At 38.9% G+C, this 12603-nt stretch overlaps 4 protein-coding genes across 6 annotated transcripts; 3 read left to right on the top strand and 1 right to left on the bottom strand.

The window, feature by feature from the left end:
- Positions 1-1036: 1036 nt before the first annotated feature.
- On the top strand, positions 1037-5559 carry EF1a-F2 (elongation factor 1-alpha F2). 2 transcript variants are annotated; one of them, XM_026813381.1, is made up of 5 exons: positions 1037-1061; positions 2497-2677; positions 2855-3463; positions 3670-3945; positions 4180-5559. In XM_026813381.1, the coding sequence occupies exons 2-5, from the start codon at positions 2534-2536 to the stop codon at positions 4537-4539; spliced, it is 1389 nt and encodes a 462-aa protein (XP_026669182.1). In that variant the 5' UTR covers positions 1037-1061; positions 2497-2533; the 3' UTR covers positions 4540-5559. The 2 variants fall into 2 exon arrangements, with proteins under 2 accessions (XP_026669182.1, XP_017879834.1); XM_018024345.2 differs by having other exon boundaries at positions 1049-1137.
- Positions 5560-5838: 279 nt separating this feature from the next.
- On the top strand, positions 5839-7472 carry HSPBAP1 (HSPB1 associated protein 1). Of its 2 annotated transcripts, none has more exons than XM_026813388.1 (4): positions 5839-6238; positions 6307-6593; positions 6665-7046; positions 7127-7472. In XM_026813388.1, the coding sequence occupies exons 1-4, from the start codon at positions 6050-6052 to the stop codon at positions 7454-7456; spliced, it is 1188 nt and encodes a 395-aa protein (XP_026669189.1). In that variant the 5' UTR covers positions 5839-6049; the 3' UTR covers positions 7457-7472. The 2 variants fall into 2 exon arrangements, with proteins under 2 accessions (XP_026669189.1, XP_017879809.1); XM_018024320.2 differs by having other exon boundaries at positions 6043-6134; positions 7127-7471.
- Positions 7473-7558: 86 nt separating this feature from the next.
- On the top strand, positions 7559-8596 carry Arl2 (ADP ribosylation factor-like 2). The gene is made up of 2 exons (XM_018024340.2): positions 7559-7762; positions 7934-8596. The coding sequence occupies exons 1-2, from the start codon at positions 7698-7700 to the stop codon at positions 8421-8423; spliced, it is 555 nt and encodes a 184-aa protein (XP_017879829.1). The 5' UTR covers positions 7559-7697; the 3' UTR covers positions 8424-8596.
- Positions 8579-10351, bottom strand: LOC113464310 (NLR family CARD domain-containing protein 3). The gene is made up of 4 exons (XM_026813387.1): positions 9971-10351; positions 9389-9896; positions 8895-9308; positions 8579-8829 (listed from the first exon to the last, which is right to left on the bottom strand). Exons 1-4 carry the CDS (start codon positions 10232-10234, stop codon positions 8594-8596), a joined length of 1422 nt encoding a protein of 473 aa, XP_026669188.1. The 5' UTR covers positions 10235-10351; the 3' UTR covers positions 8579-8593.
- Between the last annotated feature and the right edge of the window lie 2252 nt (positions 10352-12603).

Genomic DNA, 12603 nt, shown 5'->3' with positions numbered 1-12603 from the left:
CTTTCAATGAGTCATTCACCGGTTTGCAGAGAACGTGATTATGTAACAATCCCGCGATATGCCAATATTTACTCTTCATACCATAGACCCCACCATGCGAATGTTACAAAGTGTAACGAGTGCTCTTTAAATTATATCACTAATGCATTGGATTGATTTCACTGGATATATAATTAGAAAAGCGAGCAAATATAAATAATGTAAACATGAGCATATGAAGGGGCATATTAAAAGACAAATCGTATAAACCACTTATATGCATTTGACGTAAAGCTTGCTAAAAAATGTATGCACGATTAAGAGGGGAGCAGTAAATAATAGGAAAATTTATGGGAACAATGAGTTAATGTCACGAAGGGGAATTTGTACTGCAAATGGTATTTAGGTACGAATCTGTAGCTCATTAATCTGGATTACAACATAATCGTACATGCTTCGAAATAAGTAGGTGCATCGTGTTCATATAAATAACTGTTTGCGATGGATGAAGGGAGAACATACGAATACGAATTCTAGTGCATGTTACTGCTTGGCATCTCGCAGTGCAACGAATTCAGGGTCGTAACATTGAATCTACTAGTGTCACATGTGTACCCATACGACACGCAACCCTGAATGTACCCGAGCGAACCTTCTCTGGACTATATCCCTCCATGTATTATCTTTTCCCTTCCCGACATGTATGTACATATCCTAGACGACTATACATATATATATTTATACATATACATATATACGTACCTACAGCTTTCGGCACGCCTGGCGTTGCTGCGTAACGATAGCCTCGAACCCAGCGTATCATCGTCTAAACACTTTAATTTCACTGTTTATTAAACTGGCGTACTATTAACGAGTTTACACAGAAGCCGTTTATGAAAATTTATAATAATTCATTGTATTACTAACGTTGTAGAAAAACCGATAAATAATGTGGAGAAAATGAATGTATCACTTCAGAAATGATCGATATACTGGAGGTGCTGGTTTCGAGACTGGGGTCGGAAAGCCGTATGCGCATGTCACTTCATTTGGACGATCTCTTTCTGTCGTGGCATCTGGAGGTGAGTGGTTGTTCGTGGTTATGCACAGAATAGAATCCGTCGATTTCTTTACCGAAACGCTAACATCGAACGTCAGGTACGGGATAGAACAGCGGACGAAATACGGGAAAAATGTGTTGTGACAACAGTTTTCCGAAAATTGTCGTATTTCCCGGTGAAACGTAACGTTGAAAAACCGACGCGTGGCTTGATCGTTAATATTTGCCGGCTGTTCGATGGCGGGCCACATGCTAATACCCGTTCGAAAATCACTCGTTTTACCTCGCGGAAATAAACGCCGAAGATCGTAATCGATTGTTAAACGTATAAAAAAAGATCGTGCAACGCAACGAACAATTAACTGACGTGATTTTCGAAGTTAAAAAGTTAGAAATGCGCTAATAACCGGATGCAGTATGGCGGTTACTTGTCAGAGCCAGAGTTTTTTCGTCCGTCGCGGTTTAATGCATCGCTGTTGCGATTTCGGTGTTGGAACCTTCGTTGTGAGCCTCGCGAACTCGCAGAGAACATTAATTAAAAGTAGTTTTATCCGGTAATGTTTAAAAGAAGCTGTAAATTTATATAATTGAGGAATATCCGGGCACGCGTTACGAGTATGCTGGAAATCGTGTGCAATGACGACATTGTGGTACGACCCATCGCCAACAATGGAGGCTGCTTGCAGATTTCCAGTGTGGTGTATCGTTGATTTCAATCGTTCTTTTCACATAGTTACAGATTTATCGCTGTGCTAAAGTGATAATAACAAGTGAAAAATATATCGCGTAAAGAAATAAGTGTAACACCTCGTGATCGAGCTGTGAACTCATTTCGATACCTCCGGCAGTAATTGCATAAAATACCATTTCGCTATAATATTTTATACAAGATCTTTTAATTTATCTATATTTTTAAACTATTTTTCGTGTCTTGGTTGGTTTGTATTAATTTTTTCTCATATTTAATCAGTTATTGAGTGTACTTTGACCGAAGGAGCGATTGATGCATCCATGATTAAATCCAACATTATTGTGCCTATCTACGCAATTCGTAAAGTTTCGGTGGATGTAAAATATGTATTACAGCTTCTTTTATAATGAAACTTATCCAAAACGTGGCATTGTGCAACGGCAAGCGTCAAGCGAATCATGGCATCGTTGCAGTATCTTCGCCATGTACAAAATGGCTGCCAGTTCCGTTCTCGAATATTCAGATATCGCCACGTGGACGTTAAACCACCTGCTGCTTTTTCGATAGGAATCAACGTTATTCAAACTCAAAAAATAATGCTACGAATTAGTGTACCGATTCAAAATTTAGTCAAATATTTGATAATTATCCGGAAGCATTTAGTCGTAAAATGAATATGAAATCGTAGTGCCCGGTGCACGTGAATATTTTAAGGAGCAGTCCATTTTTTTATAATATAATTATTTGCAAAATATTTTTATTTCAGAGTTAACCAGTAAAAAAGTCTCGCTAAAAGATCAATCATGGGAAAGGAAAAGATTCATATCAACATTGTCGTCATTGGACACGTCGACTCTGGTAAGTCGACCACTACTGGCCATTTGATCTACAAATGTGGAGGTATCGACAAACGTACCATCGAAAAGTTCGAGAAGGAAGCCCAGGAAGTAAGTAATTAACAGGTCATATAACGATAGAACAATTGCAGAGTAGTTAAAAAATTTTGAATGGTGTATTGATTTTATATCACTGCTAGTTTAGATTTTCTTGGCACGGTGATAATAAATGCCACAAATTTACGACGTTTATATAAGAATTGGAAGTAATGGCCAATTAATTTTCAGATGGGAAAAGGTTCCTTCAAGTATGCTTGGGTATTGGACAAGCTGAAGGCTGAACGTGAACGTGGTATTACGATCGATATCGCTCTGTGGAAATTCGAAACTTCCAAATACTATGTTACCATTATTGACGCGCCTGGGCACAGAGATTTCATTAAGAACATGATTACTGGAACCTCGCAGGCTGACTGCGCCGTATTGATTGTTGCTGCCGGTACCGGCGAGTTTGAAGCTGGTATTTCAAAGAATGGACAAACCCGTGAGCATGCTCTGCTCGCTTTTACCCTTGGTGTGAAGCAGCTGATTGTTGGTGTTAACAAGATGGACTCTACTGAGCCGCCGTACTCCGAGTCTCGATTCGAAGAAATTAAGAAGGAAGTGTCATCTTACATTAAGAAGATCGGTTACAATCCCGCTGCTGTTGCATTTGTGCCGATTTCCGGTTGGCACGGAGATAACATGCTTGAGGTTTCTTCCAAGATGTCTTGGTTCAAGGGATGGACTGTCGAGCGTAAGGAAGGTAAAGTCGAAGGAAAGTGCCTTATTGAAGCGCTCGATGCCATCCTTCCGCCTACCAGGCCTACGGACAAGGCTCTCCGTCTTCCCCTTCAGGTCAGTATTCTAACAAGATTGTTGAAAAAACAGTTGAGTTCTTATTTATTTTCCATGATGAGACTAGCATTCGCTCATTCGCGGTTTCCACCGGAGAATTTTACGATTCAGTGATGGTCAGAGACGTCTGATTGAAATTAATATTTTTCGAATTAAATATCTCGAATTTGAAGCACAAGTAGTAATAATGTTGTTTATATTTGCAGGACGTCTACAAAATTGGTGGTATCGGAACTGTGCCAGTCGGTCGTGTCGAAACTGGTGTGCTGAAACCAGGCATGGTCGTCACGTTCGCTCCCGCAGGTCTGACCACTGAAGTCAAGTCAGTCGAGATGCACCACGAAGCTTTGCAAGAGGCTGTACCTGGTGACAACGTCGGTTTCAACGTGAAGAACGTCGCCGTCAAGGAATTGCGTCGTGGTTACGTAGCTGGTGACTCCAAGAACAATCCACCCAAGGGTGCTGCTGACTTCACCGCACAGGTATGTATCCGCTGGTATTATTTTAAATAAATTTAAATGTATTACATTAATTAGCACAATGATGAAAATTCTTAAAACTCATTCGCGGTTTCCACCGGAGAATCCTTTGGATTTGTTGACGGCCGAGAGCGTCCGAGTGCTATTCTTTCTTAATATAAATTCAAAATAGTTCATTCATCTTCGTACCACTGTATTACAGTAATATCCTAAAGTTTTACGTATTTTTTCTTACAGGTCATTGTTCTGAACCACCCTGGACAGATTTGCAACGGATACACACCAGTGTTGGATTGTCACACTGCGCATATCGCGTGCAAATTCGCTGAAATCAAAGAGAAGTGCGACCGTCGTAACGGAAAAACAACCGAGGAGAATCCAAAATCCATCAAGTCTGGGGATGCTGCTATTGTCGTGCTCGTTCCGAGCAAGCCAATGTGTGTCGAGGCTTTCCAAGAATTCCCGCCTCTGGGACGTTTCGCCGTTCGTGACATGCGTCAAACGGTGGCTGTAGGTGTCATCAAAGCCGTCAATTTCAAGGACGCTTCTGGTGGCAAGGTCACCAAGGCTGCCGAGAAGGCCCAGAAAAAGAAATAACTAGTTTCCGTACATGTGTATCGCCAGATGGGTTTCGGCGTATAGTAGCCGAAGTAGTTTACCTCCTTTCTTCACGTTGCTCGCGCGAGAACAACATTATGTTGTTGCCATTGGAGACTGCAATATTTTCTACGAAATCTCGGTTTATAATTAAGGATGATAGAATCGGTAAAGAATCGCGACGACTGGCATTTTACGTGCATGTAATTGCAGAAACGCCATATTTTTTTGATATTCGTATATTCCATTTGTCTAAATGGTTACTCCGTCACTTTTCTCACCGTAAGGAATTTCGTAGGAAAGGCACGCGGGTTGATAATGGTTCGCGAACACGTGTTACCCTCTTGATTGCGGGTTCCGTGAGAAAAGAAAGTGAACTATGGAAAGCCACTTATAACATCTGTCTCACAAGAACATCAACAAACATCATAATTTAGCTCGGCTTAATTATATTTTCTAATTATTATACGGAAATAAAATCCTATATCTGCGATATTCGAGAAACATCTCATTATTATTTTTTTGCCGTCATTATTATTGATTAATCATCGCCATCCTTGTCGCATAAAATGCTTTACACCTTCAAAAGTTGTCGTCTGTAGTAGAACAATTGAAACGGTTTTTTAAATTTTTATCTAATTACGAATCGGAATACATCGATACAGACCGTGGGAGAAAGAACGAACATTGGTAGTTCCAGCACAAGAATTTACTTGGGAGACGGGACCTGTTTTTTATTAATTTCCAATTACCTGAGTAGGTAAGGAATTGAACTACACTTTGAAGTATATATACACACTTTTCTACGATATATATATATATATATTTGACTTTTTACATATTTTCCTTTTACACGTTCTACATTGAGAAAAGTACATACGTGCGGAGTTATCATTGCCGTCTGCAATGGTTTCTGTACTTTTTAGCCGCGATTTTTCGATTGGAATTGGTTAGCAACGGTTTTCTGTACATACATATAAATAACGATAATAATGAATAAAAATGAAGGAACTACGGAAACTATTTCTATGCTTTATTTCAATGTACCCTTATACCTTGGTAATCTATTTAAAGTAATCAACAAATGTGCTGAGTTAAATTATATTTTAAAAGTTAGTTTCATTATTAAAACACTGAGTACGGAATAATGGGAAGAGACTCGTTCGTTTAATTAATTCAACAGTCAATATGTAATTTTCTAAAAATGATAGTCCTTCATTAGGTATGTTTTTATATGCAAAGTTGTGGCGGGTGCAAACGAGACGGGTATCCACCCATACGATATCATCACACTGTGACAATTCCTAGAAATATTTAAAGTCCTCGATTCAGACTTAAAATAAAACTAACACGTGATTTAACGAGATTCTATAATCAAGTGGAATTCTTCATATAAACGTAGAAGAAATTAATCGTTTAATTTAATATTGAACTCTAGTGTAAAACGTAACATATAATACAAGTAACCTAAATTATACTACTGAAGAAAATAAATAATAAACGATCAACAATGGAAAAATTGAATCTACCGTTCGATACAATTATGGAAATGCAAGAGCCAGTAATATTTCAACGAATATTGCAAGATGCAAAAGGTGAATATGCTTGGAAATTATTTGAATGGAATTTATCCGAACTTGCTGAAAAATTCGGAAACGTTAAATTACCTTTTCGAGTTGGTTATAATGCTAGATCTACGGTAAATTGTTATTAATTCAGACGCTGTAAATGCCATTTCGAGAAATTTTGAAGTTTCACGTCTTTCAGAGTCCACAATGGGAAACAAATTGCTCGACAGTTTCAATGACACTGTCGGAATTTATTCAACACACAGACCTCCATAAAGATGATAAGAAATGGTATTATTTCGATTATAAGTACATGCACGAGTGGTTTAAAACTAAACCAGAAATTATAAATTCCTTGAATTGGAAAATATTTGGTATTGATAAAAGTGGAGATGATTCTACACTTTGGATTGGAAGCAAGGGAGCTCATACTAATTGCCATCAAGATTCTTATGGTTGCAATTTAGTAGCTCAAATTCATGGAAGGTTTGTATTATGTATGTACTGTACTCCTTTATTTATGAAACAAAACAAATTTTAATAATGACATTGTTTAGGAAGGAGTGGTTGTTGTTTCCTCCAAATGCAACTAATTTTCTGCAACCAACAAGAATTCCTTATGAAGAGTCCACAGTGTACAGTAAATATAATTTCTTTTGTGCTACTAAAGAAGATGAGACTAAAATATTAAAATTAGAAGAAGGACCGAGACTTGTAACTTTGGAACCAGGAGATGTACTATTTGTTCCTCCTGGTTGGTGGCATTACGTTGAATCATTGGATTTGTCTGTCAGTGTCAATATTTGGCTGCCAATAACAGCAGATCATGTATCAAGAGTCAAGGAAGCTATTGTTAAATTAATAGTAGCTAGAATTGGAAAAAATGTATATAAGGAGTCTTCTGAAGCTGATTGTACATTATCTGACTGCATGAATTTGGTAATATATAACAGCTAATATTTTTAATAATCTGAATTACAAATATAAAAAATCTAATTTAAATTATCTTGTTCGTGCAGCTTGGCATTGCCATTAGGGGATGTGAAAACATAGAAGATGAAGAATCATCTTTGAAAAAAATGAGACGTACTGTATGGACTGCTAAAGATTTAGCAGCAGAATATCCTGATTATGTAAAACTGCTTCATGAGTTTGGGAAAACAGATTTGGAAAAATTTCTAAGATTGAAAAGAGAACGATTTTCGGAAGAATTATTAAAAGGCAATTCCTCTGCAACTGATACAGGTGCAGATAATTATTCTCCGCGTCAACAACTGTCTGAAAATATTGTGAATGCACTTTGTCATCCTGATGTTATCAATAAAGTTACTGAATTGCTTTTGTTGTAATATTGTCCTTAATTTTTAATCAAGTACACCGGAACCAACCGTTTTGCATCTCTCTCCGACCGGCCTCTCTTTTACAGTTCACGTTCTACATTCTCCCACTTGATCCCGTTGAGACCATAAAGACAGAGTTGAATGGCATTGTTTTTGACGGAGGTTAGGGTTTGACAAGTTTGAAAGGTGTTTGGACGTCTGACTACACATGCATTTATGTTAAATTGTGTTCAGTGATATCTCAAATGTAATGGGTTTGTTAACAGTACTTAAAAAACTGAAGCAGAAGGAGAAAGAAATGCGCATCCTAATGTTGTACGTATTTAATTCTTATATTCAGTATTACCAGAAGGTTAGAATTATTCACGACGCTCGTATAAACATTCTGCATCAATTTTCATTAGATAATTTTATAAATTCTAATTTTTACAATTCATGAAGTAGAAATATTTTTTCTAAAATTTTCACTACGTTATATTTCTATAGAGGTTTAGACAATGCTGGTAAAACAACAGTTTTGAAAAGAATCAATGGAGAGCCGATCGACACGATATCACCTACCTTGGGTTTCAATATTAAAACACTGGAACATCGTGGATATAAGCTTAACATATGGGATGTAGGCGGTCAAAAGTCATTACGTTCATATTGGAGGAATTATTTTGAGTCTACAGATGGTATTATCTGGGTAGTCGACAGTGCAGACAGGAGAAGGCTAGAGGATTGTAAAACAGAATTGTATAAGTTACTGCAAGAAGAAAGATTGGAAGGTGCAAGCCTTTTGATACTTGCGAACAAACAGGATTTGCCTGGTGCGATGTCTGCATCTGATATTGCAGAGATGTTAGAATTGCCTAGTATTAAAACTCATCACTGGAAGATATACAAATGTTCAGCAGTTACAGCAGAAAATCTCGTGGAAGGGATAAATTGGATTGTTGACGATATTTCTGCCAGAATATTTTACATAGACTAATGCTAGAAGCTGCATTAGTCTTTTTCCAAATGAGATTACTGTATTCTAATTTTTATGTCATTTTTATTTTCCATTTGTTGAAATGGGGAGTTGTAATATAATTGTCCGTTACATAAATTATTAAACTTGTATATCATTATAATAAAGTTTTGCACTTATTTCCATAATTTCTATTGCTGCTCTTTTGTTTTAGTCCCTTTCTCTTTCTTGTCTTTCCCTTTATCTTTTTTCTTTTTGGGAGGCTTTATCGGTGGAGGTTTAGTATCCGGATAGTGCTTCAGATAAATGGATTTTAATAATCCTTGATCGACGGTTCGCTTCAGACCACTGAACGCGCCGACCAGCGCATCCACCAGAGTCGGAGATAATTTTAACCGGAATCTCTTTATCAGCTGTACAAATCTTCCTGTAACATTAAATTTACGTATTTTTAAAAGTATAATCAATATGAAATTTTTCATTGTCTTTTACCTTTAGAAACCGATTCGTCAGAAAGCGACAGTACGAAGTGACCGAAATTTCTGCGACGTCGTTTCCTTTTCGGTTTCATCGCCTCGTAGTTGGCCCGTTTTAAAAGTATCGCTTGTACGTCCGGACCTTTAAGCTTGTAATTGCTAAGAATCCCACCCAGTCTAATATCAAGCCACGGTTTATTGTTTCGAATCTTTTCGAGCTCCGGTATAATATTCTTCTGCGCCCAGACATTCGTAAGATCTAAAAGTCGCAGTGGACTGTTTGGAGCTCTATCCGGAGTAAGTGCTTTAATGAGAGCAAGAGTGCCTTCTCCCTTCATGGGGTTGTTGCCCATGTACAATTCTTCGAGTCTCTCGTTTCTCGACAATCCTCGCGCGAGGAACACTACGTCCTCGTCATAAAATCGATTTCCTGCGATTATTTTGAAGACAACGTGAATACTAACCGCAAGAGCTTTGCATTGAAGAAAGTCTTTATAATTTAAAAAATACCATTTAGATTCAGTTTTTTTAATGGTGGGGAACGCAATAATAATCGCCGAAGGTGTGGAACGCATTCTTTGCCCAACGCGTTCCAAGATAGATCGAGGTCGATCAATGTTTCGTTCTCTTCAAACCCTTTCAGTAGTTTCCTCCAAAGATCGGCGGGATATAACGAATTCCACGATAAGCCTAATCGTTGCAACGTACTCGAGCAAGAGATCAGTTTCTGCAGACCATCGGCGCAAGTTTCATCCAAGTTATTGTTGTTCAACAAGAGAGTCTCGATGCTCTCGTTGTTGCACATTGCCCTTGCGATCGGATCGAAACCTTCGCTACGTATATTGCAATCAGAAAGATCTAACGTTTTCAGCGTTGTAGTTTCTGAAATGCCGTCGTAAAATTTTGCGGCACCTCCGGGACCAATTTTACATCCTGCCAGCAACAAAGTGTGCACAATATTGTTTCTCAATAGTAAATCGTTCAAATGATAACAGGCGTCTTCTGATAACCAATTGCCCTATGAAACGATCAAAAATATTTTACTGTTCTATGAAAACATGTTTCCTAAGTATTACTTTCTAAATGTCTTACTGTAAGATTGACCGTATTCACGAAAACGTTTCTCGTCAAAGCTTCGCAGAGAGGTCTAACAACACGGGAATTGATGCCATAGTACTGTAAATTGATCTTTTCGGTAAGCAACATGTCTTCCAAGGCTTTTATCGGCCTGATATTGGACATGTTTACCAGATCGAAAAACATTTCAATACCATCCTCATCCGCGTAGGCAGTCCGATGTTCTTGAATGGTCCAGAACGCTGGTATTAATCCAGGATCGTCGGGAACGGGGCACATCGTGTATAGATTTTGCAATTTCAGTTGCGAGTCGCTGATGTCTATGTCCTTGAGGCAGGGGTGGGTAGAACTTTCGTCGGACGATTCTGCGGACGCAGTGGATTCTTCTTCGGGAGTAATCAGTGTCTCCTCTGATTCAGTCTTCTTCTTTATCTAGAGGTGTAACGTCGACACGTGTTCTTAAGTTTGCTCTGCTCGAAAACGAGCCTCCTTTCCAGTTATTAAAATGGAATTACACCAATTATCTCTCGCAACATCTCCTTTCCCGCCTCAGCTTTGGCCACTCTTTTCTCAGCCATGCCAATATGAAATTTCGTCAACATGTCCGCGAATATGTCGATCTCATCCGGTTCTTCCACCTCCTTCCCTTCCTTCTCTTCCTCCTCCTCCTCCTCGCCGATTTCTTCTTCCTCATCGTCCAGGAATTCCCAATCGCTTCCATAATAGTCTAGATAATAGTAATCCGACGTATCGTATCCGGTGAAATCATCATAATCGAACATTTCCTGAAAAGTAAACTTCCGGTAATTAGTGAAACCAACGACAAGAAGATCTTTGCTACTCGACGTACTTTTACGGGCTGCATCTTTCTATTTCCTGGGATTTACTTTTGAATCAATCTTTCTCTAACGACGGTCGATGATCAGTTCCTTTGATGTTATCAATTACTCGCTAGGGTGTTTATCAAATCAAACCTGATTGCCATAGTTCTTCGGGGTCGAATTCCAAACCTGAACCCTCTAACCATTTCGCGAATCGTTCCGCGTTATTCAGGACGGACGTTCAGACCGTAGAGAATGACAAGGAACTACATATATGTATAAATTGTCTACGTTCGTAACGATATTCATTTTCCTGAAATCAGCTGCCATTTCTCACAGGCGTCAGTCAGCTCGCGAGACGTTCGCGACGGCTCGGCTGTCTTCAGCCGGAGACGGAATTCATAGGAGTTTAAAACGCGTCATATTTCTCTCTTGTGGGGCACATCGTACCCACTTATTGCGTATGTATACAGCGTGTACTTACACTTACACGCTCGGTCACTGAAACCTTGGTTCTTACGCTTTCTCAAGGCATCCCATTTACCCCGCTCGGTGACGGCGCTCTCGGAGCCACGGTTCACACGGGCCTTATTCGGCCCAGTCGGAGCCGGGCTGACTCATTTACTGGGTATTCGTCAAGTGGCTCTTCTGGGCCATTGTATTGTAATTTCGGCGGATCGTTCATTCAACGATCACGCGGTTTGTAACGCGCGACCATATACCACGGTCAAGATCGCCATCGCGATGCCCGATCCTCTCGTCTCGGCCACGAAATTGCCCACACCGGGTGCCTTTGTTAATCTCAGACGTGCTTTCGATGATAATGAACTCTGTATTATACTTAATAAAACGATCTATTGAAGAAATCCGTGGCAACGAGATATCCGGATCTACGACCAGGGATCATTTGTCGGTGATTTGCTTAGCTATTAGATCTAAAATGATTGACACCTGGGTCGTTTGTCATGATGAGTTTGCTATTTTAAAGTTAACTTCTGAACGAGCTTATTTAATAATATAAATAATTATATATAAATAAAGGAAATAATTATATATAAATTCTAAATTCTCCTGTCATTTTCAATTGTTAGATTTAATTAATGAAACACTTGTTATATGAAAAGATCGTATTTTTACGATTTCAAGACTTTCGATTTCTTAGCGCGGTCGAGTCGTACGATCTCTTCCGTCTTGTTTTAGTGTCGATCGATAGAACGTGTCAGCTGCTCCCGGAAGGCACGTCTACCTACTACGATTCTGCGTTCCCAGTGATTTGAATGCAACTTGGATGTGCGGACGTCGACTCGGGCTCTCACCCACGTGAAAGAATTCGTCCGATCGGTCGTTTAGTTATTCAACTACAGAGTTGAGCAAATTTTGTTCAAGAAACGAAGAAATATTCTCAGAGTTATATTTCAAGTAATTGAATGAAGAATAAGTTGTCGTATACTAATAATTTCAATATTCATCCCATGCTCTACAATTGACCTACATTGATCAGGTGCGTTGAAGTAAAAAGTGAAAACCAGACGGTTTCGAAGGGTTGTACTTTTTATTGAAACTTCGTGTTCATTATCATCATCATCATCATCGTTGTCGTCGATCGTCGATGTCGTTAAATTATAGACGAGGAATAAAAATGATTGCGGATCCGGAAAGAGCTTAATTTTATTTACACGCACTCACTCACTCTTCCTTCGCGCCTATCTGATAACGGGGCTGATCACAACGCGTGGATTATTCATTAGCTAACTAAATCGGGGACCAGGGACATTAGTTCTTCAATTAAAAAAAAAAAAAAAAAACATAGGAAAGAAGTCAAGAAAG

Source organism: Ceratina calcarata, unplaced genomic scaffold, assembly GCF_001652005.2.
Source record: "Ceratina calcarata isolate Rehan_Ccalc_2016 unplaced genomic scaffold, ASM165200v1 scaffold329.2, whole genome shotgun sequence".
NCBI lineage: Eukaryota > Metazoa > Arthropoda > Insecta > Hymenoptera > Apidae > Ceratina > Ceratina calcarata.
Note: the sequence above shows the minus strand (reverse complement) of the source record. Positions and strands in the feature narration are given on the sequence as shown.